The sequence below is a fragment of the Haliaeetus leucocephalus genome, unplaced genomic scaffold, assembly GCF_000737465.1.
Source record: "Haliaeetus leucocephalus isolate CR32 unplaced genomic scaffold, Haliaeetus_leucocephalus-4.0 Scaffold176, whole genome shotgun sequence".
In the NCBI taxonomy this organism is placed as follows: Eukaryota; Metazoa; Chordata; class Aves; order Accipitriformes; family Accipitridae; genus Haliaeetus; species Haliaeetus leucocephalus.
In genome coordinates this window covers 101,911-124,655 of record NW_010972612.1, presented here as the reverse complement: position 1 = coordinate 124,655, position 22,745 = coordinate 101,911, and the positions used below count along the sequence as shown (strand labels likewise).

At 42.8% G+C, this 22,745-nt stretch overlaps 1 protein-coding gene across 1 annotated transcript in view; it reads left to right on the top strand.

The window, feature by feature from the left end:
• The first annotated feature begins 424 nt into the window (after positions 1-424).
• The window catches only part of LOC104829778 (phospholipid-transporting ATPase ID-like), a 41,194-nt gene continuing 18,873 nt past the window's right edge, over positions 425-22,745 (top strand). Inside the window, exons 1-13 of the mRNA XM_010564232.1 lie at positions 425-478; positions 1,135-1,233; positions 2,202-2,263; positions 3,855-3,927; positions 4,118-4,188; positions 5,374-5,456; positions 9,311-9,469; positions 10,451-10,539; positions 15,777-15,973; positions 17,118-17,326; positions 19,447-19,490; positions 21,063-21,228; positions 22,022-22,210. Coding sequence (XP_010562534.1) covers positions 425-478; positions 1,135-1,233; positions 2,202-2,263; positions 3,855-3,927; positions 4,118-4,188; positions 5,374-5,456; positions 9,311-9,469; positions 10,451-10,539; positions 15,777-15,973; positions 17,118-17,326; positions 19,447-19,490; positions 21,063-21,228; positions 22,022-22,210 — 1,495 coding nt within the window. The remainder of the gene's footprint in view (positions 479-1,134; positions 1,234-2,201; positions 2,264-3,854; positions 3,928-4,117; positions 4,189-5,373; positions 5,457-9,310; positions 9,470-10,450; positions 10,540-15,776; positions 15,974-17,117; positions 17,327-19,446; positions 19,491-21,062; positions 21,229-22,021; positions 22,211-22,745) is intronic.

Genomic DNA, 22,745 nt, shown 5'->3' with positions numbered 1-22,745 from the left:
CTTTTTCTGCCTGCATCAAGGTAGGCTAAAAAGGGCAGCCATTAGTCTTTTATATTTACATATTCCCCCATTTAATTTTTTCCCTCTTCTGCCCACTCAATCCATCCCCATAGCACTGGGAGTATCTCTTCCTGCATCAGGAGTGGATGTGATGGGTAGGCTGTGGAACTCTGCCTCCCCACTCCTTTGGCACAGCCCAGTAGGACATGCATATTCCCAGTGAAGTGAGAAGGTAGCAGTTATGTGTCTCTGCAGCATCCACAGCTGAGCAGGGCTGTGCTTGCCTCTAAACATCATTCCTCCTGGCTGGATTTGGTGGTGCCTGTAGGATCTGTGTTGTGGCAGCGCAGTGGAAGGAGCAATCTCAAAGAGCAGCTCTCCACCCTTAAGCAGCTGCTTTAGGGGCATATATGTCAACTTCACAATGCACATGGACCTGACGCTGCCCAAATACAACCTTATGGTCACAGAGATGCTGGTAACACATCACTTCCATCATTAGTGCTGTTATTCCAGAGGAAGGGGAGAACTGTGCTTCAGTAAGACATCCATCTCTGCATCATTGAAGGCATGACAGAGTCACATTCAACTCTTGGGTCCTCTCACTATTAAAGATCTGGGAAACAAAAATGGCTCTGTTGATCTTGGAAGAGCAAGGTCAGCCTTGGCAACAGCTGTGTGTTGTTTACTCATATGAAGTTTACTTCAGCAAAATGTGAAGAGTTACTGAAACAAAAAATAGAAGCATTTGAAGGGTCCACACAGCATGTCTTACTCAGATAGCTCTGGGTCCCTCACAGCAGACTTGCCCATGTCACTGCCTCCAGCAAAATCCACCAGGGACTTTGCAATCCTAATGTACAACAGCAAGAAAGAGCAACCTACTGCACTTCCTGACAGCTCCAAGTTTATATCCTAAATTATAGCTTGTTTTGTAAGCAAAGCATGGGTTCCCTGCCTGTCTCACCCTTGTGGGGTCACATATAAGTGATAGAGCTGCATTTCTGTCTTTATTCTCTGTTCAGATATCATAGAAACATGTTATCTGCAGCTTCCACAGAAAACAGTGTTTTGTTTCCATCAGTTTGCTGAACTGGCAGGAAAATTCTCAACTCAGATCTTTTCTTCCTACAGTTGATTCCTCAGATTTCCTCGCTGTCCTGGTTTACAACGGTGGTGCCCCTAGTGCTGGTGCTGGCTGTATCAGGAGTCAAGGATGCCATCGATGATTTTGTAAGATCTGTATTGCTGACCTATACTTTGGAGTTTGCCCGTAATTCTTCATCACAATGACTAAAGCAAACCACTTAAAATAAACACAGCCAGTGGCAGGCAGTTGGAGAACAGGTCTGTGGCCAAGATGTGGTCTGAGATTAGATCCCTGAATCTATGGTTCATTACCTAAAAAGGAGCTAGAATTTCCAAATCACTGGGCAGCCCAGCAGCTCCATTGGCTTTCTCTGAAACTGCCCAGCATGTCTAAAAATTTGGTCACCGATAGATATGTCTGGATGCATGCACAGAAGTCTATTCTTAGGCTTCCACTTTGGAGAACTCATCCTCTGCCATCTAGCTGTAATGTGGGCAGAAAAAACATTTGGTAGGAAGTAAGTATACAAACTGTGTGTGATTTTTCAAACTTGCACAGCTTTGGCCAAAGTCTGCTTCCATCAGAAGTAATGGTCAAAGTCCCATTGACTTCATGGGGTGACATTAGACCTGAGTTTAGCATCTGATTTTCTCTTGTTAAATAATTTTGATACTCTATGGAGACTCAGTCTAACTTTGCAAGTAGGCAGGTGAGAGGTGGCAAGGTCTCTCCCGGGGAGCAATGTCAGAATATCTGTGGCCAATTCCCATATCAGAACAAAGGAATGGATTTCTCTGGGTGCTTAGCTTACAAAACTGTGACATGCAGGTCCAACACCAGTTGAGTCAGGACTGTGCTAAGTGATGTATAAGGCTCTACCCTCCTTCCTCCCTCCAAGAGCAAGCTCAATGTTGCCTGTTGCTCTTTGTAGTCCAGTTATGCCCTATGTTACAAGTATAAACATGGGCTCGACTATGACTCAGTCTTGACTCTAACCTGCCTGACCCATTCAGCCAGCTGGGTGAAAACCTAAAATATTAATGAACTGCCTACAGCTCTTGTGCACTGGTTTTCCTGGAAATGCCTTTTAACATACTGATCAAATTTTCAGAATCGACACAAAAGTGACAAACATGTCAACAACCGCCCAGTCCAGGTCCTGATCAATGGCATGTAAGTCCTTTTTCTTTTGCTGTAATTTTGAATGGGAAGAGCACTTTATTAATAATAATTTTATTCTGTGTGATTCCCAAAGGTCACTAAACAATTTAAAATTGAATTGTCTTCCACACCATTAGTTCACCGTGCAGTTCTGGACTATGTGTCTGATTGATGAACCCAAGCAGAGTACCACAGTCAGTGCAGACATTATGGCTGTGACTTTGCACTGACAAAAAGTAAACATTTTCTGTTCCTGGGTGTATATATATATTTAAATAAGTGATAGTTTGAGAGTATTGTATTATTTTACTCCTTACCCTAGAAGTGACAAGCAAGGCTGTCTTCCCATGTCCGTTTATGTTCATAGCATTTATTTCTGCATGAAGAAAAAGCTAGGCATTATCCCCAAGTCATTTTAAATTAAGAAGCAAGAACAGCTTCCTCATACACGTCATAATACTTTGAGTGTGTGTAGTGCTTCTGACTTAGATGTACTCAAAACATTTCAGCTGTGTGCTTTGGACATTGTACTGCTAGCACTGTTCTTTCCTGCAGAAAAAATAGCAGAGGCCTTGGCTTTTGTGGCAGACAGATGTGCTGTTTACTTGTGGCTCCATGGAGTCCAACTATGCGTAGGACACAGCTGTAGACAGCTGTGAAGTCTCTGGTGACTTTTTTTTTCCATACTATAGATAGCAGTATGTTGTGTAAACTCCAACAAATGATCAAACAGTTAAAAATATGACTGGAAACTGAAGAATAGGAACATACTTTTTGTTCTTTCTCCTAAGTAAACCAGTTTCTTAGTGTACTGTGTATTAGTTACTGTGTCTAGGAAACATACATTGAAACAGAAATTTTTTGGTATTTTGCCTTTGTTCAAAAACTGGAAACCATAGGTCCTGCCCAACTCTAACCAACACCGAAAAAGCAAGGCTGAGCTGAACTCAGGCTTGAATACCCAGTCCTGTTTTGATATAGCTCTTGATATTTCTCACTTCTAGATTTTGCGTATACAGCTACTGTGACTGGTTACGTTGGCGCTTCCAGTTTAGCTGACTGTCTGCATGCGCATCTTGCTTAGTGCTGTGGAGGCCACTGCAGACATGGGCTTAGCTAGGCACAGGCACAGCCAAAGCACCTGCATTGACCTTCCTGACAGCCAGGCCCGCACAGAGCCAGATCTGTTGCTCTGGCCCTTAATGTCACTTAGAAAAACTAACAACACAACTGATTTTCCCAGGTGTTTGGGAAGTGTGTTACAAAAAGTAGAGGGTTTTTTCTGAGACAGTGTGGCCCTTTAGGAGAAAGAAGGGAGTAGTCAGTCCAGACAGAAGGACAGTGCACACGGACTGTGCTGCTATTGTGGGGATTGGTCTCAACCCTGCACAGGTCACACCAACCACTGTTACCGATTTTTTGTATTGCGGTGGTCCCTTAGCTTACTATTGATCAAGCCACATCGTGGCAGACACTGCTCCGTCTTATCAACAGCCCAAGTCCTGATGGCACCTACAGCTTGGCTTCAGGAGCAGAGCTGAGTATCCTACCTTCCCAAGTGGTGTTTGCTTTATGTACCTAATTACTAGGAGTCTTCTTGCAGGTTAAAGGATGAAAAATGGATGAATGTCCAAGTGGGGGATATAATAAAACTAGAAAACAACAACTTTGTGACGGTGAGTACAGTTTCTCTCCATCCTGCTCATAGTTACTCTCTGTTATTACTCTTATCACTCACAAGCGAATGAGTCAGTAATGATGATAACTGCCTCAGAGACCTGCAGTGTGCAGAAACCACAAATAGCATTGCAGTGCCGTGCCCTCTGACCGTGTGAACTCATGCCAAGTCTGTCTGTCTGTGTTCAGGCCGATCTACTGTTACTGTCGAGCAGCGAGCCTCACAGCCTGACGTACATCGAGACAGCTGAACTGGATGGGTAAGTAAGGCAGGCCCTTGGGTGCAATCTCTGCTGCCAGTGCAAGGCCAAATCTTCTCTGGTGACCCTAGGTGCTGCAACCTTACCTGCAATAGCTTTTGTTGCAAGAGTTTCCTAATACATAGAATAAATTTTGGGTAGGTATCTTGAAAATAAAGTCTTCTGGTGGATACTTTTGCCTCTTTCAGTGGAAATGTCATGTGAGGAGGGAACTTTTATTTTTAGTGACAGTTCTTATAACACTGAGAGTTAGTTTGAAATGTGTTCTTGCACTATCCCAGGTCACCGGCAGAAGCTTTCTGTTTCTTCTGTCTCTCTTAGTCTTTTCTCTTAGCCAGTTTATCTGGGTGAGGTAATCACGATTAATAACTCCAGAAGTCTCCCTTGGACTGCTATACCACAATATTAATGCATGCACACTGCAAAGGCTTCCAAATGTTGCTCACTCCAGGGCACAACTGACCACAAGTCAGAGGGCTGCAACTAATTTGTATTAATTGGAATAAACTGGATCCAACCTCATCTTTATGGCACAATTTGCACTACCTTTTCTACATTGCCTGGAGGTAGCATCAGCTTGAAGGACTAAGCAAGACCAGAGAGATCAAGAAATTGTGTCTTTCCCGGTACCCTACAGACAGCTCTCTGGAGTTTCCCTATCCGATTTCTGCTGAAAATGAGCTTGTAGTTCCTGTACATGCAAGTGCCAGGAGGCTCTAAACAAATGCAGTGTTTCTTTGACATTGCATTTCAAACTCCCCAGGTAGCTAGACCCAGGACTTCAGTACTCTTCAGGACTAGAATACCATGGGAGAAGACCCAGAGTGCTCCTATATGCTCAGGTACCTTAAGGTTCAGTGTGGTATGAATAGCAGGATAGACAGCAAGCTGCTTAGGGAGCTGAGATGCCTAGTCTTGCACTTTGTAGTGAAAATGAGAAGACAGAGCCACCTCACTCTCTTTGGTATCATGGTACCATGTCCAGAATTCCTCTGGCTTGCCTGTCTTTGCAACTGAAAGAGACAACTACACCCTTTGGCCAGGTAAAAAAGGCCAATGGTGGCATGGTCCATCAGATGTTTAAGGAAGAAGACTGTCCTCCAGAACAGAAGTTACTTTCGGGGAGAGCTTTCAGTTCACGTAGGACTTTTAGTCCATGTTTTTGTCTCATGTTATTTGTTACAGTGAAACAAACCTGAAAGTGAAGCAGGCTTTGACAGTCACTGCAGAGCTTGGAGAAGATCTTCAGAAACTGACAGAGTTCAATGGTGAGTCTACACGGAAAATTCACTTTCCAGAGGATTTGCCCAAACACCAGAGTCCAGAGAGTGCCTGGGAGTCTTCCTTCCAGGCTGTCCCCTGCTCCCTGCTAAGAGTCCTCTGGGTGCAGCGGCGGGAGAACACAATGGGCACATTGCAGTCTGTACAACTGATATAAACAGCATACACAGAGAAAGAGATCCCCCTTCACTTGCAGCTCTTGGTGCCATGCATGGCTATAATCTGAAACTGCATTGGTGGGAATTCTCCTTCTGGCTGCACACTTTTCTTTAGCATTTGTCTGTATATGTTGAGATTACCCACCTTGAACTTCAACACAAGAGTTTGTGTAATTGCCCAGTGGAAACTTTTTTCCCAAAACTGCATGCTTAGTTCTGATCTCAATATATTTTCACACTGCACTTTTACATTGATGCAAGCAATGTTGATGTGTCGATTACATTTAGCTTCTGAGCAGAGGCACTTTCCAGACACGATGCAAACCAGAGGACTAACTGTGCACACAGGACAGGTGGCTACTTCACAGACTGAAGCCTTGCCCTGCCAGCATTTCCCTCCTCTCTCAGTGCCACAATAAACACTACATTTTAAGATATTTAAAGGCAAGCAGTGCAGATGTGGTTAACAGGCAATGTGTCCTTTCTTAGCACTGTTTTGTATATCAAATATAGAATAGAATAGAATAGAATAGAATAGAATAGAATAGACTATTTCAGTTGGAAGGCACCTACAATGGTCATCTAGTCCAACTGCCTGACCACTTCAGGGCTGACCAAAAGTTAAAGCACGTTATTAAGGGCATTGTCCAAATGCCTCTTTAACACTGACAGGCTTGGGACATCGACCACCTCTCTGGGAAGCCTGTTCCAGTGCTTGACCACCCTCTCAGTAAAGAAAATGCTTCCTCATGTACAGTCTGAACTGCCCCTGGAGCAGCTTTGAACCATTCCCACACATCCTGTCACTGGATACCAGGGAATATATAGCAGCACATACACAGAAAGGAGCCAGACCTGTCAAAACCATACTACTCCATGCTCACACATCATCTGTCTGCAGAGAGAGGATGGAGGAACAGACCAAGTGGTGTTAGTCACGTTCAGCAGTGACCTGCTGGCTGAAGTGTGAGGGCAGGATTACGGGAAGGTCGATATGGAAAGGGGTGGAGTGAGTGCTGCTGTCCTTGGAATGTCTCAAGGACTGCAGGCTCTCAGCAATTATTTTTAGAAAAAGAGGAAAAACAATTTTTTAAAAATTCTCTTTGAAATAACTAGATGATTCCAGGACAAATGGTGGGGACGTGGCAGAGAGTTAGCATAGCTGGAACTGTCTCTGGTAGAGTCATCCAAAGGCATGGGCTTTGCTTTTGCTTTCTACATAGAGGTTTTATGAAATAATGTGTGTGGTCTCAGCTGAGTGTCAGCTCAGTATATCAGGATTTCTCTGAAATGTTGGCTGAGGTTCTGAGTGTTTTAGGTCTTGGGAAGTATGTTTTTACAGGTGCAGTTAGATGCTTTATGTTAATAGTCAGAGTGGCGTGCCTTAATTATTCTCCTGAAGAGGCTGCAGTGTGTATCAATTTGTAAGCAAAATGTTAATCTTAAATAATTTTTCAAGGATTTTCTGTGTAATGCTTATCTGAGGATACTGCATTCTTGAAACTCCATAATTAAAAAGAAGTCTCAAAAGATTTTAGAAAATTAAAACTTTTTTTTATCAAATATTTATTTGTCCTTTAAATCTCTATTTTAGTTATATTGTAAATAAAAGTGGCCTCTTCGCAATACTTACTTAAAATGAATAAAATGTTTCCCAGGATGATTTATATTTGGCAGAGTACTGGAAGAGTGCCTAGAATCAGACCCAACCTTGCATTTCCCCAGTAAACCACTGTAGAAGTATTTAAATATTTATGTAACTCTTTATCTAATTACTTCTTAAGACAGGAAGAGAGGAAAGGGTTGAGCAGCTAATACAGGCACCCAGTGGAATGCTTAATGTGAGTTATGATGTTTGTTGACATCGCAATGGTTCAGATAAGGAAGATACTTGCAAAATGCTGAACTTCTTTATTTGATTTGGGAAACAGAGAGATGAGAAAGGAAACAATACTTTTCAGTTACCTACTACTTATCACATGTAGACTTGGCAGTATTTAACTCTTTCAGGTGAAATGCGTTCAGGTATCATCTTGATGTTAATGGGAGGGAGAGAGAGAAGGCATGGTGCCTTGCTGAGGTATCTTCAGCTGCAGAGTTACTGGGGTCAGTGCAGGTATATTGGGTGAATCTCTAGAGCTTCTCACTTTTTTTGTGATCGTTCTAATTCGGTTGAATCTCTTCTGTTCTCAAAATCAGCATATCAGTAACCCAGACCCACCTGCTCACTGGAAAGCAGAGGTGGATGTTGACACACAAGTACTCACACAAGCATCGTCCCACAACTGGCATGAGGAGAGGCACAGTCTTCCTGGTGGGGGATCATGCCCTGGGTTTGGTTCACCAGAGTCTCATTGTGCTGTGTTTCAGGTTGCACTGCAAAGCCTCTGTTTTCTTTGTACTCTTCAAGGGGTTGCAAGGGCTGCATTGAGACGGGTCTGGTTACTGTAGACTTTTAGAAATGATGGAGTACAGGTCTAATTGTTCTTGGATTGCCTAGACGATAGAATAGAAGATCAGCATAGTTGTTAGTATGAGCTCTGATGTCACATATGTCACAGAATTTCCTAATCTCTTTATCTTTCAAGTCTGATGATTTGTCTGCCCTAGAGTAGAGCTACTTTTCTATGAAAAGAACATCCATTCTTGATCTTAAAATTTGCAGTGGCGGAGACTACCACAATACTTGAAGTTGTACTTTTCTTCTGGACTTCCCTGGATTTTGTTTCCAGTCTCTTGAGCCTGGTGTGTTTTGTCTGAGAACAGCTGGAAGAGCTGTATTCTCTGCAAATGCTAGTCCTTATGTACATATTTGCAGCCTGCGATCAAAATAACTGTAATGTTCCTGCTGATTAACTGAACAGACTGAACTCTTGCATTCCCTTTCAGTAAGGAGTATTTGTACTTTCCAGTTCTTTTCAATACATGCACAGCGCTCTGCTTAGAATCTTTAGATGTCAGGTGCAAAAGGTGATTTAAATAATCATTTTTATACCAAAGTATCTGTGTTTACAGTTTTGTGTGAATATGTTTTATTACAAGAAATAAATATAAAGCATCAAAATAGAAGCAGGCTCTCCAATCACTTACAGTGTCAGCTGCTTGGCCAAAGAAGGTAGCACTATCTTTTTTCACATGCCACTGGACTTCAGTTATAAAACAGATTAAATTAAAACACAGTGAACAAAGACACCTCACTTAATTACTCTTTTGCAGCCTTCAGGCTATGATTTTTCTCGCTTGGGCTCCTGCAGTTTTAAAGAAAATGGAATAGGGATTATGTGAGGTCAGCACTTTAGCTAAAAGTTATCCAGTGACATCCTACCACTATGAACCTGCTGTGAAAGGATTAAAAGTAAGTTGCTGGTTCCACATTTCTTCTCACCCACATAAAAGTTGTGGAAACTTTGTTTTATACTCTACCAGCAAAAAATTGCCATGTTCAAAGAATAGGATAAATCCAAGTTCATTGTAGTTCATTGGATTATGACACAAATATGAGGAAGGAGCAATACGCTAAACCATGAGTAAATATAGGATACAGGATGGGAACGACGGGGTCAGGAGCGGACTGCAGCTACAGTGTGAAATATCCCCTGTCTGGGGAACAGCTGAGAATGCAGGATTGACTGACATCTTTCTGGGCCAAGATTTCCATTTTTGTTTTTACCTTCCTTTTACAGGTGAAGTCAAATGTGAGGCACCAAATAACAAACTAGATAAGTTCACAGGAACTCTTACTCTTCGAGGAGAGAAGTATGCCCTGGACAATGAGAAGATGTTGCTGAGGGGCTGTACTATTAGGAACACAGAATGGTGCTTTGGTCTCGTTATTTATGCCGGTAGGTAGAAAAATTGACATGTTAATTGCAGAGCGCAGCAGCACTAGCACGGAAGTACATTACACCCAGTATGCACAAAGGAACCAAGTATTTTCCTCTTTGGAAAATATGTTTCTACCAGGTACAAGAACAAAAGCAAAACAATGCATGAGATCCCTTGGCTTAACTCTAGGCTAGAAATTATGCATATTACAGGAGATTTTAATCTGAGATTTTTATAGTGGTCTATGAGAGAAAACTGGATTGCAAATGCTACCTTACAACATCCAATTTCATCTTGATTGAGTGCTTTAGTAAGCAGAAGTAGTCTTTTATTTCAGAAATGTATGCAGCAAAGTACATAGGAGAAGTCTTGACCAATCAATAAGAAAGCATAGAAGAATTAAATCTGTTTAAGGTTTTACATTAAAGCTGAATTAAGTCTGCCTTTACTGGCCCACACTGGGCCAACTGGAGTCTTTCTCTCACCAGGCTTGTTCAAAATTTTTCACTCTTAAGTGTATTTGATTAAAAATTCTGCATCGTTTCTATGTCATTTTAATCCATATTGGAATATCAGACTCATCAATAATATTATTGTAGACCATTAGATCTACACTTTTTGTGAGCATAGACCTTCTATTGTTTCTATACTGCTGTAGACATGTGAGATGATGTATAACATGTCACCAATAACACAGCAGTATCGGGTCTTCTGTGAAAAGTAATTAAACCTGAAAGGGAGGATTGACTGTTGAAAGAAGAGACCAGGGTCAAAATCCAAAATTAATGGCTTTATGTGACTCTCTCCATATAGTCTAAGGCAATGACTTAACCTTTTTCTGGCTAAGTTTCCCACCAGCACTGTAAACTGTATGTACCTGCTTTCAAGAAAGCTATGATGGGTATTTATGCTGTAAAGCACAGTGGGGCCTCAGAGGGAATCAGCTTTAGAACAGCTAAGCTTTATTACTGAAATTCACAACTGTGTTTAATCTCCAGGGCCAGACACCAAACTAATGCAGAACAGTGGAAAAACAACTTTTAAACGGACGAGCATTGATCGGCTCATGAATGTCCTTGTGTTGGTGGTAAGTCTCATTAATGTGTCTTCATTTCTTCAGATGTATTAATCATTTCCAGATGCTCCACCTCTTTGTCCAACACAAATGAGAGAATATCAGAAGTGACTAATGATAAAAAGAAGAATTATGTAATAATTTATTAGCAGCCTGAATTCCGCAGTGCCTCTGCCAGCCCTTCTTGCAAAGCAAGACCATTACATTGACAGCATTAAGGACCTTTCTTCTGAGCTTTTCATTTGCTTTGCTCTCCCTTGCTTTGCATTTTTTTTTGTGAGAATCACTCTGAAGCCTACAAATGCTTTTTTCCCTAGTAATTTTGTCATTTTCCATTTAAATAAACATTAGCAGTTCTCCCTCTTCCTCCTGATTTCTTGGCATCTCTGGTAATATCTGCATAGGACTTGGTAATTGAGTTTGTTAATTTACATGATGCCAGCTTCTGACTTAACACATTAGGATAAATGTTAGACATGGTCTCATTAATACTCAGAAACTGGTGTTTTTAGCAGCTGGGAAATTTGAGAACACTAATCTTACATAGCAGACACTCTCCTCAAATAAGAAAACAGATCTGATTTGAGGTTAAAGCTTGTCAGTGATTTTAACAAATGGCAAACACTTCCAGGCAGAGGTAGTGATTCTTTTATGGAGACTCTCCCAGGTTTTTTTGAGTTCAAAGCTGCTCAGGGAATGAAGACATACACTCTAACACTGCTTTACTCAATGTTGCTTGAAGAGAAGCTCTTAAGTTTTAGGCTTTTATTTTCCTTTGGGTGCAAGTTTTTCATGCTTTTTCATGCATGCTGCACGACCTTCAGTTTATGACGCTGGGAAGGTCTGGTGGCCACTGTTCCCTCTTCTTCCCTCCAGCCCTTGCTCTCCAGCCCAACCTGCCAGCCAGGCTGGGACCAGGATCCAACATCAAGTGCTGGAGCAAGCCCTGGGGAAGACAAAGCTCGAGATGTCTGACAGCAGCCTGCCCACCACAGCAAGGCTGCCCTGAGCTCTCGCTGCCCTGTGTGACTTCATGTCTCCTCAGCGCTGGGGCTTATAGCACAAACATCTCCAAGACGGCCTCGCTCCCCAACCTTGCCACTTCATCCCAGCCCCTGCCCTCCTGCTTTTTTTCTCAGGATCCCAAAAGCTCTTTAAGTGGGCTCATGGATGGGAGTTGTTACAGAGCAAGCTGTGCCTCTGTGAGACTGAAGTAGTGCCAAAGCAGCAGCGCGGTTATCCTGACTGCCAGAGCTGTGAAGCAGTGTCCTGAATATCTGTGTACACATATTTGCTGTAAAGCAGGGCCACAGCACAGAGAGACACTCCAGAGTCATCTTCAAGCCCTCTTGAGTCCTTGCTCCATGTACAGTAAGAACACAGCCTTGACTGTAGTAACATTACACCAATCTCTGCCAAGTGAAAATCTTGATTACCATCATCAACTTGTTTTCCTCAGTGTTTTCTTCCCTCGCACTTAAGGGGACAGCAAAATCAAGCAAGGTTTGGGCCTCTTACATTCAAAAATTTGCAAGTATTTGAAAAAAATCACATTTTCTTAGGTGTTCTGCTATGTTTTAGCTGGAAAGGAGGATGGGCTGTGCAGTAGGGCTGTGAGGGATCCACAGGGCACAGAAACAGAGCAGACTAAAACTGAATAGGTAGCTTGGAATTTAGCATTTGATTAAGGTTTGCCAAATCTCCTTTCAAAAGTCAAGGGTCCCACCCAGTGGTTTCAGTCTGTTTGGCCTCTCTTCATGAATGCAAACAAGATGAATTTACCTCCTGGCTCCATTTTAAAAAGCTGAGCAAGTTGCAGTTGATTGTATCAGCCTCTGCCTGGGTTCTTGGGTGCTGGTGGAGCCAAGGGTGTGTTTTTCTCCTTCACACATTTTTAAGGCACCTAACATTTTAGTGTCTAAGTAAAGCTCTGTCCTACCCTAAGCACCAGGCTCTTTGCACACAAGAGGGATGTGGCATCAGGTCCTTCCAGCTCACTGGGTGGTTGAAGGTTACAATGCGCAGTCATAAAAAGAGGCAGTATATTGTGCTCTTGAGTTTGGAAATACAAAGCAGCCACAGCTTGCTATAAATAGGTCATTTTAAGTGTAATGAAACTTGTTCCATGTTAACACTGGCAAAGCTATTTCATGTTTAATTGTCCATAAAACTTCCAGGCACAAAGCAGTGTTTAAGCAGAGTTTGCCAAAGGAGTCCTGGTTAAATGTTGCCCTGGTCTGTCCCAACAAGGGTTAATCAGGAGTGAAGCTTTCCAGATGGCAACCATAACTGTTTTTTCATGTTTGGGAGTGTTTCTCGGCAACCTGAGAGAGAAGTGAATGTTCCTCCACCAGGGACGCACCTGCCAGCTCCAGGAATGCATTTTCCTCCAAAACTTGCTTTTTAACAGGTTTGGGGAAGCATTTTTTTCAGAGGAATAGGGCCGTCACTTTCATCTCTTTTTTTCAGAGAAATAGGGCTGTCACTTTCATCTCTTAAACAAGCTACTGCTTCAAATCCTGGAGCAGAACTCAAAGTGCCAATACAGAAACCGAGACAGTTTGAATTCACAGTCCCACAGGAAATGTTTGTCAAAAGTCACCTCCTCTTTACAAAAATCCTACTCAGTCCTGCAGAGGATCTTTTGCAGCCAGTGCATGGGCAAGACCCAGAAAGGGAGGATGTTCACGCTAAGAAGCCCCATGAGCATCCACAAGCCTACAATCAGGGTTTTTTCACATCCTTCTCTTGCAGAGCTGTGGTTATGATTACCACACCCTGCATACAGTTGTTTCTCCACACAGAAATTAATCTCTGGGGCCACTGTTAACATCTCAGTCATTTGCATTTGTGTCGAAGTGAACAGCATGTTAGTGAACTTTGTGTAAGCACAAGTATTGCACACAAGTTGAGCTGTTAGGGATGAGAGAGTTGACATGCCAAATGCACATAAAGTAAAATGTACGTAAAACAAGTGCAGTTGTAGACAAGAGCTGATGTGACACGGGTAAGTCCAGCTGCTGCCTTGCTCCATGGGCATTTCTGTTGCTGAATCACACATTGAATTTCCTACATGGATTGTGATATTGTACAAACTGACAATTCTTAACCTGTGAGGAAAACTAATTAATTTCTTTTTGCAACAGTCAAGGTCTGCAGAGAGAAGTAGTATCTTTTACTTGACCAACAGAAATATCTATAAAAATAGACAGGCTTGTCTATTTTCTCAATCTATGTCTATTGGTTTCATAAGGGACATTACCTGTCACTGGGTCATGCCTCTCATATATCCTTAAGTCCTGATGATTACAACAGCACAAACTGAAGTCTGTTTTTACCGCTGGTCACAGAGGCTTAAAAACACTGCGCCACATTCCTTACCAGCAAGCAAAATGGTCCCCATTTCACAAGTGGAGTAATTTATTGGGCCTCCCACAATTAAACAGAAAGCTACTACTGATGTGGGAAATAAATATGTCCCCTGAAACTCAGTCCAGCACCTTTACTTACTGCAGTACCCTTTTAGCAGCTTCTTGGTATTAAAACTCAAGTTGGTCAGATGTGAACTTTTCACCAAGTGATTTAAATCACTCCAAAAAAATGTCCTTCTTCCTCTCATAGAGTACCTCAGCAATACAAGTATCAGCTTTATCAGCAATGTTTCAATGTTTGTACCTCAATTATTGTTTTTTAAAAAGGTTGATTACTGTTTTCATGTGATGATTGTTACTGGGTGGCCTTACACATAATGGCCCAACTTACTGATATTTGCTCCCTAATGATTATACTTGCAAAAGATTATTTTTACTTGCTCTGTTGTGCAGCCTGCTGTTTCTGTATTTTCACATTTTTTATTAGGACGTTGGTTGTTTTAAGTCAAATGTTTGAAGAAGTCTGTATCAACAGAACTGGTTTTATTAATCATTTGTCCAGGAAGGATGTCAAGCTGACTTCAGTTTATCTTTCCCACGATCACCATTTCTACCTTTCAAATATTGGAATTATGTTAGCAGATTTTCAGGGTGGTGGTGCTTCCCAGCTTTCAAAGCATTGTTAAAAATTAACCTTACTTATTAGAGAATTTCTCAGCTAGTCCCTCTAAGCTTTCATCTTTAAATTACCTGGACCCACTGGATTGAAAATGCTTATTATTAGCAGATAGAGCCACATAGTATTCCTTGTCACAGAACATAATCTGTATTTTCCATCTGCTATGTCATACGGGATAGAAACTTCCTTCTGCTTTCTTCCTCGTTCATTCTTAGAGGGCTGTCGCTTGAACATGTCTGCTTTTCTCACACCTGTTCATGAGTTTACTCTTTTCTTTTTTTGATATTTTATAAGACTATTAGATACTCATAGTTCCATAATTCGCTGCAGTTTATAATAATTTCTGTTAACTTCCCTTCTTCCCCTTCTTTTTGTATTATTTTCCAAATAATTGTATTGCTATGTTCTTGTCTTCTTTTAATCAGGAATGCTTTATGACCTATGTAATGGTTTTGTGTCTATTAAATGGTGTTCCTGAGCAAGTCCCAGTTTTCACTAAGGTGTCCCACTTTGAAATTCCCTTCCCAGTTGCTCTTCCCCTGGTTGCTTTAGGCCTTCAGGAAATAGGCTTCTCTAACGTCCAAGGATACACATCACTGGTTAGTGTTGCCTTCTGTTTACTCAAAGGAAATGTAACCAGATTGTGATGGCAGGTACCAAGGCAACCATTAGTTCTGAGTCAGTGATTAACTCTCCTTTAACCATCAGAATGATATCCAGTGCTGAATTCCAACCTGCACAGTGCTGGATTTTCTGTATTAGAAATTATATTTAGTAGTTTTTCAGAAATGGCGAGGAAAACTATGATGCACCCAGCAAACAGCCAGGTAAAGTCCTCCACGCAGTTTCTATTCCCAAGTGTGCAGCCAGATGTTTGAGGACCCGCAGCTCAACTCACCTCTAATGAGATTTGATGTTCTGCAGCCAGCTGCCCATGAACACCCTGGTTTAGGTGTCTGGTTGGGACTTAAATCCCCAGCTGTTTGAGGTCTTGTGATTCCAAATCGCCAGACTCTGCACTGTGTAATTTTGTCCTTGACGTAAAAGTGTCATAACTTTGTTGTTTTTCCTCCTTTATCCCTAGGAACATTTTCATGTGATTCATGCTGTCCAACCCAAGCTTATTAGGGTCTTCTGATTAACCTGTACATAATAAAATCTTTGTTTCTAAAATGCAATATTTTGGGGTTTTTTTGCAGATCTTTGCATTTTTAGCACTGATGTGTCTTATCCTAGCCATTGGCAATGGCATCTGGGAGTATGATAAGGGCTACTACTTCCAGGTCTATCTGCCCTGGGCAGAAGGTGTCAACTCTGCCTCCTACTCCGGCTTCCTCATGTTCTGGTCATACGTGATCATTCTAAACACGGTGGTGCCAATTTCGCTCTACGTCAGGTATGTGCCAGAACCTACTTTCATGTTTCATCTTAGGAGAGGTTTAGCTCTTGCCTTAGCTGGGAGCAGCATCCTCCCTGGACATAAATGCAACTCCATTGTGGACAATCGCTCATAACCACAGCGATGCTTTTCTTGTTTCCGCTGCCTTTGGAGGTGAGGTTTGGAGCAGGGACAGCAGTGAGCCCTGGAAGGGGAGAGGATGATTTTGCAGTTAAAGGGGAGGTGCAGGTGTCGGATACTATAGGAGTAAGGCTGGAAGCCTGCTACAATTACCGTCTTGCTCTCTCCCACTTGCACTGCCCATCAAACAAAGTGAATGTCATGTTCTTTGAAGTTGCTGTAGGGCTCATGTGAGGAGTGGTTTGCCAGGTAAGTAAGTGCATTCAGGTTGAGGATCCACAGTACTTGGTACTATATGAGCAGAGTGAATGTCTCCACCTCCCAGAGAACTTAGTGCTATGTTGGTTATTGGAGAGAGGTAAGCAGGGGTAAAGAGTAGGCAATGCATCCGTGACACTCTCAAAACCTCGAGGTTGGGGTGTAGACTGTATAGTTTATCATTGCACCTAACCCTTCAAACAGCTTTGCTACTGAGACTCTCTTTCATGTTGATAAATATGAGGAATTAATCCCGTTCCTGTCTAGTATGTCACACCAGCAGCAAAGCGGAAATTCATGTCATCTGCAAACTGATACGGCTCCTTGGTTATATTGAGTTACACAATGACTTGCTTGTTGTGGAGCTGTGGGTTGTTTGAGCCGTGGCTGCACTCATCCCCTGGCACGGGGCTCAGCCCAGCCCAGAGCCCTGCTGGAAACTGTACCCATCCCGAAACTGCACCAAGTGAAACCCACTGCTCTTGCCTTGCTTTTCAGTCTGAAAAAACTTTTCACATACATTTATAAGATGTTGTTTTATAAATAAAATAAAGGAATTTACTATAAGCCTAACAGATTGTTTCAGTGGGACCTGCTTCAGCACTGTTTGCTACAGGCCATTTAAGGACAACCTGATGAGTACACCCTGTCATTACCTTCCAAGTTGTCTTCTAATTGCAATTGCTAATGGTGGTGCTGAAGATAAAGATCTTGTCCCTTACACTAATGAATATTCCATCACCTCCTTCTTCTGTTTCACCAGTGTAGAGATTATACGCTTGGGTAACAGTTTCTACATTGACTGGGACCGTAAAATGTATTATCCGCTGAATGACACGCCGGCTCAGGCCCGTACCACTACGCTCAATGAAGAGCTGGGGCAGATCAAGTACATCTTCTCAGACAAAACAGGAACTCTCACTCAGAACATCATGTGTTTCAACAAGTGCTCCATCAACGGCAAATCCTACGGTATGTTATCTATTTGTCTTACTCTCTGAGTTTTATTCCATTGTATGCCTCTTGATCCAGAGACACTAAAAGTGATATCCAAAAGAGAGTGTCTTCTAAGAAGCTCCAGTGATGAAGCACAGGGCTGCCCGTCAGGGATGCCTGGACAGCCCTGATTACATCATTTGCATATCTTTATATCTTTTTTCCTGTCCCTTGTTTCCCCTTTTTGCCACCCTTTTACTTCCATTTTTCTGCCCCAGTATCATCTCAGCTAAAGAACCTGCACCTTATTACTTTTTCCTCATTGGTCCCTGTGTTCCTACATCTGTACTGAAATTTGTTTTTTTTCTGATATCACTACCTAGGTAACCTCAGCCTTTTATGGTATTATTGACATGGTCACGCAGGTATTGCCAGCCCTGCAAAACTTAACACATAACTCACATAACTAACTCCCTCTTAACCACTTGTGGTTAAGAGCCATCCCTCATGGGGTTATCTGCAAATTTTGTCAGCTTCTCACACTGTTATCTCTCACGTTCAGCAATTTCTCATGTCATGAGCAGCAGTTTTCCACATCCTGTTCAGGTAGCTGAACCTTCAGTTGGCACCTAGTCAATGGTCTGGTCATTTGTCTTTAGCCCTGACTTACTTCACCTACCAGAAAAGTTTGTAGGGAGTTGGAAAAAACGGGAAACAAAAGTTGTTAGCTCTGATAGATCCTATCAGAGGATACATTGTGTGGCCCCGGGCAGTTTTCTTCATACTGCTCAAGAGGTACTAACAATTCACAAACTGACTAATTGATTAACATCATTAGATTACCCCAGAGAAATTAGTCACCACTTATTTGTAGGTCGATGATTGTTTTGCCTGTGTCAGACCAGCTGATGGACTAGTGTGACAAAAAGCTTGTCTTTTTTTCTCAGTGCTATCAGCTGGTCTAATAAAAGAAGTTATTTCTTCCTACAACTCTTGTTTGGTGTACATTTGGAGACCACCATATCTCAAACAGCGCTACTGTGCTAGCCAATGTTAGTGCTGCTAAACAGTTTAAAAAATACTCAGTCTGTTCATTCATGTGTCCTTAGTTGATTTTTCCAAAGTGGATGTCACCACTAACACAGATATAGGGTGTGGGTTCAAGAAAAGAATGGAAAATATGTGGGAAGAAGGTGGACAGTCTGTTGCCTATAGTTTTCTAAATGCTTAGCTTCTTCCTAGGAATGTACTTCTTTGGATTTGCCAGAAAGGATGAAATAGTTTTGCTGCCAGGGAACGTACTCCAGAGGTTTAAGCTTCCAATTGAGAAGGAGATGTCCAAAAGCTGGGGGTTGCAGTTCCCAGGGGATCAACTGATGTGCAGTTGTCAGGAGAGATGACTTCTGAGTTTCTTCTACACCCTCAGGGCTTTTGTGAGGGAATACCACTACCTACAATTGACTTTGTTCACAACTGAGGTTGCTGGTGCAGGTGTGGATCTATCATTCATGTAATTCACCGTATTTCAATCTTATTTCAAGTGTTGAATCTGGCTGGGCTGGGCACAGTCCAAACCTTCCAAGTGAAATTTTTATTCAGGTAGAAAAAGTTTCAATAGTGTTTCCTGGAGATGAGATGTCTTCCACTTCTGTGACGAGATCATCAGTTCAGGAAAAATGAATAGAGCAGCCTTGCTACCTAGAGGTGGGAAGAATGGGCTTTAACAACTCCTTCCCTGTAGTTGTCCAGGGCCTGTTGCAAATCCAATACGATCCAGGAGCTGGATTTTATCTCACATTCCAAAGGGAAGGTACAAGAGAAGTATCCTCTGAAAGCACCTTTGTTTCCTACCTAACACTATGTCCCTTCTGGGTTCAGCATGCGCCAAGTCTACCTTACCCACGTGCCAGTCATTTTTATGATAACGGCTTTGTTTCAAGCATCTGTCAGTCTCTGGATTTTGCCATGGATTAATATAGAAGCTGATTGATATGAATCATTGGTCTCCAGTGCCCATGTCAAGATATTTATGCTTATTGAAACTTTTTAATTAGATACTAGCTTCAAAACACTTTAACCAATTTTTGTGGTAGAGAAGCTGAGACTGTACTTAACCTGGAGTTTGTGACTATAACCTCAGTCTTTCTTGCTTGCAGGTGATGTGTATGATATGTCTGGGCAAAGGATAGAAATAAATGAGGTAAGTGCTCAAGTGCTATCAGGATCTGTGCTTTCAGTTAGCCTGCCTGCTTAAGTGCTAGTACACACAACCCACCCAGGCATAGCTCATGTTCTTGACCTTGCAAGAGCTCATGCTCTTGACCCTGACAACAGGGGTGTGTGTTTTTGTGGATGCCAGAGGATTGCCAGAGTTGCATTCTCTTCCAGTAAGCCTGGTTTAAAACTGCAGGTCAGCTAGCCTGAGTGCCCACTGTTTCCTCAGCTTCACATTCTAGTGCATGCACAGCTCCTCTTGAATACTTGGCTGTTGATGATTGTTGGAAACTTGGACATTGGTGAATTTTATTATCCTTGGCAGTTAATTAAAGCTTTGGTGGGGAATCAGTGAGTTCAGTTCACATCAATAACAAGGTCACTGTCAAATTCCCCTGATGTCTGGACATTGGAAAGTGTGAAAACGGGTGACTTCTCCATTTCTCTCTAGCCTCTGGTTGCTGGCACAAACCCACAGGTCTGGGATTTCTAAAATGTCTGAAGACTGCATGCAGTAATCCAAGTAATAAATGGCAAGATGATGATGAAAATCCCACTCCTCATTCGAATGATTCATTTCCAGGCCATTTAAAACTTAAATTACCCACTGAAATTGGCTGTTTGTGACAAGTGCAGTCCCTCCAGACTGCCTTAGCTCAGGCAACAAAATGCAAAGGGCTGGCTTGCTTGGGGAGACATGCTGGTCTGCTGCCAACTGGCTGCCCAGCAGCTCCTCCTGCCCATGATACTTGCCGGAGCAGAGTCCTGCTGCCCACACATCCATGGTGTTGCAGTGCCTGGACCTTGCTGCGCAGATGAGTGTGTGTGAGGGGTGGGTCTGTGCTCTTGTAGTGTGTGCTAAATGTCAGCTTGCAGAGGTCAAAAGGATGACTCCCACCCTGGAAACTCTGAGCTCATCAGGGATGGGGCGGGAGTCGGAATCATGCCGGGCAGGCTCAGCAGTGCATTCCTCCATGACACATCATGCTGTGAACTTCTGGCCATATCTCCAGTACGTTCCCCTCCACTTGGGGCTCCTTGTTTTTAGACAAAACGGTCAGTGCCTGTGGAGTTGAACCTTTACATCACTTGTCTGTCATCTTTTTTCCTTATCAGGATTTTTTCTTGCTTTGGGAGAACAGGGTGGAGAACACAGCCTTTTGAATTGAGGCCCCACATTCCCCTATCACAGGCAGCCATTGACATCAGGAGCATGACGCCTCCAAGCAGGCATGTGTTGAAGACAGGCATTTCTTCACTATAGAAATCCTTTGGCAGTGATCCTGTAGGAGCACTTGCTGTCATACAGAGAGGCAGCTTTAGCTAATCAGGTTCTCAGCCTGAGTGCTGCTCTGAAAGGCACTTCAAGTGCTTGTCCTCTCCTGTGATTCAGTAGCTTTCATGACCCCCCTCTTAGACTCACCAATCTCTGTCATGAACAGCCCTGCAGGAGAGGATCCTTTATAAATGTGAGGAAGAGGGAGGGGTTGTGATGGGCAAGCACTGGTGTACAGGCATATGAGAGCTCCACAGATAACACCGAGCCTTATTTTTGCAGAACACAGAGAAGGTTGATTTCTCATACAACCAGCTAGCTGATCCAAAGTTTGCCTTCTATGACCATAGCCTGGTTGAAGCTGTGAAGCTGCGTGATGTCCCAACGCACAGGTTCTTCCGGCTGCTCTCACTTTGTCACACAGTGATGCCAGAAGAGAAGAAGGAAGGTGAGGACTGTTGAAGGCACCAGGCTGAGTGGTTATGTTCACCCCGCACCACAGCATGTCTTCTCTCCACAGAAGCTGTTATTGGTCCTTTTGGCTCCCTGGTGATTTTCTGTAGTATATGGCTACACATAAATCAATGTCTTTGGAGATGCCACACGGGAAGAGAAAGGACCAGGGCCTCCACTCCCTGTGTGTTCCTGTGGTGGAGCTGACACTACGGCGAACACCACATCTCTGGAGTGCGGAAATTGCAGGTGCCACAGCTTCCCTGAGGTGGCAGATGGCTTGCCCCACTCTTTCTCTACTCTGCACCAAGTCCCATAAAGCAAAAAGCATAGAGCACCTATCTGCTAGAGACTCATTAGCTCCACTCACCCAGTGTTCCCACAGGTATTGGGTCAGTGTCCTCAAATCCCAGACAGGGTGACTGTGCTTTAAAGGCTAGAACCATTAATTGGCACACATAAGGTGACAATACTGATGAGAAAAATACATGCAGATGTAACTAGGAGGGGTGAAATCCAAGGAAGTTGTGCTCTCAGTGAGATCTGTTGGACTCCAAAGAGTGATAAAAGACCCAAAAATAGTCTAGGAGGCCTCTTGCACTGGCCTAGAGGATGGGTTGATGGGACTTGATGGACACATGTGGACATAAGGTGCTTTTTAGTGCTGCATCTCTGGGGATAGACAGAAAAGCAAAGGATTAACTGCTATATAATATCTTTGATTTTGTGTTTGTTTAGCCTCAGAAACTAGGCAGAAACCACGTTACTTTTTCTTTCTTGCATGTCAGGTAACTTGGTGTATCAGGCCCAATCTCCTGACGAAGGAGCCCTTGTCACTGCTGCCAGAAACTTTGGATTTGTGTTCCGGGCTCGCACACCAGAGACCATCACCATTGTGGAAATGGGAGAAACAAAAATCTACAAACTCCTGGCTATTCTTGATTTCAACAATGTTCGCAAGCGAATGTCTGTTATTGGTATGTTGCCCTTGCTCCCTTCTTTCCTTCCAGACTTTTTAGGCTCTCAAGTTGGCCCTTCTGCTGTAATGCCTTTTCCTAGGAGACCTCCTTTGCAATGCTTTCTGAGTAACATTTACTTCTGAGCGCTTGAGATGGGCTGTCTTGACTTTTCTATTACACAGCAACAGTGCTAGATAAAGACTTAAATTAGGCAGGTGAGAGAACATATTAACATATGGACAACAATGATGCAGCAACCTTCTGAAAACATTAAGCTTTCTACATATCTTACCTCCGTCATGACAATGCAGGAAAGACCTTCCTTCTAATCAGCTTGAAAATTATCAGTGAAATCTGAGAAAGTGGGAAAGAAGAAAGCAAGGACAAGGAGAGAAGCCCACTTTCCCAAAAGGAAAATGGAGAAATGATTCAAGAAACCTCCTGTAGCCTTTATTAACACTCCAACATTGCCAGATATTTCAGGAATTGGAATATCATAACTGTAGCAGGAGAGTGGTAGTACCTTTACTGGTAGGAGCAATAAGAGCACCAG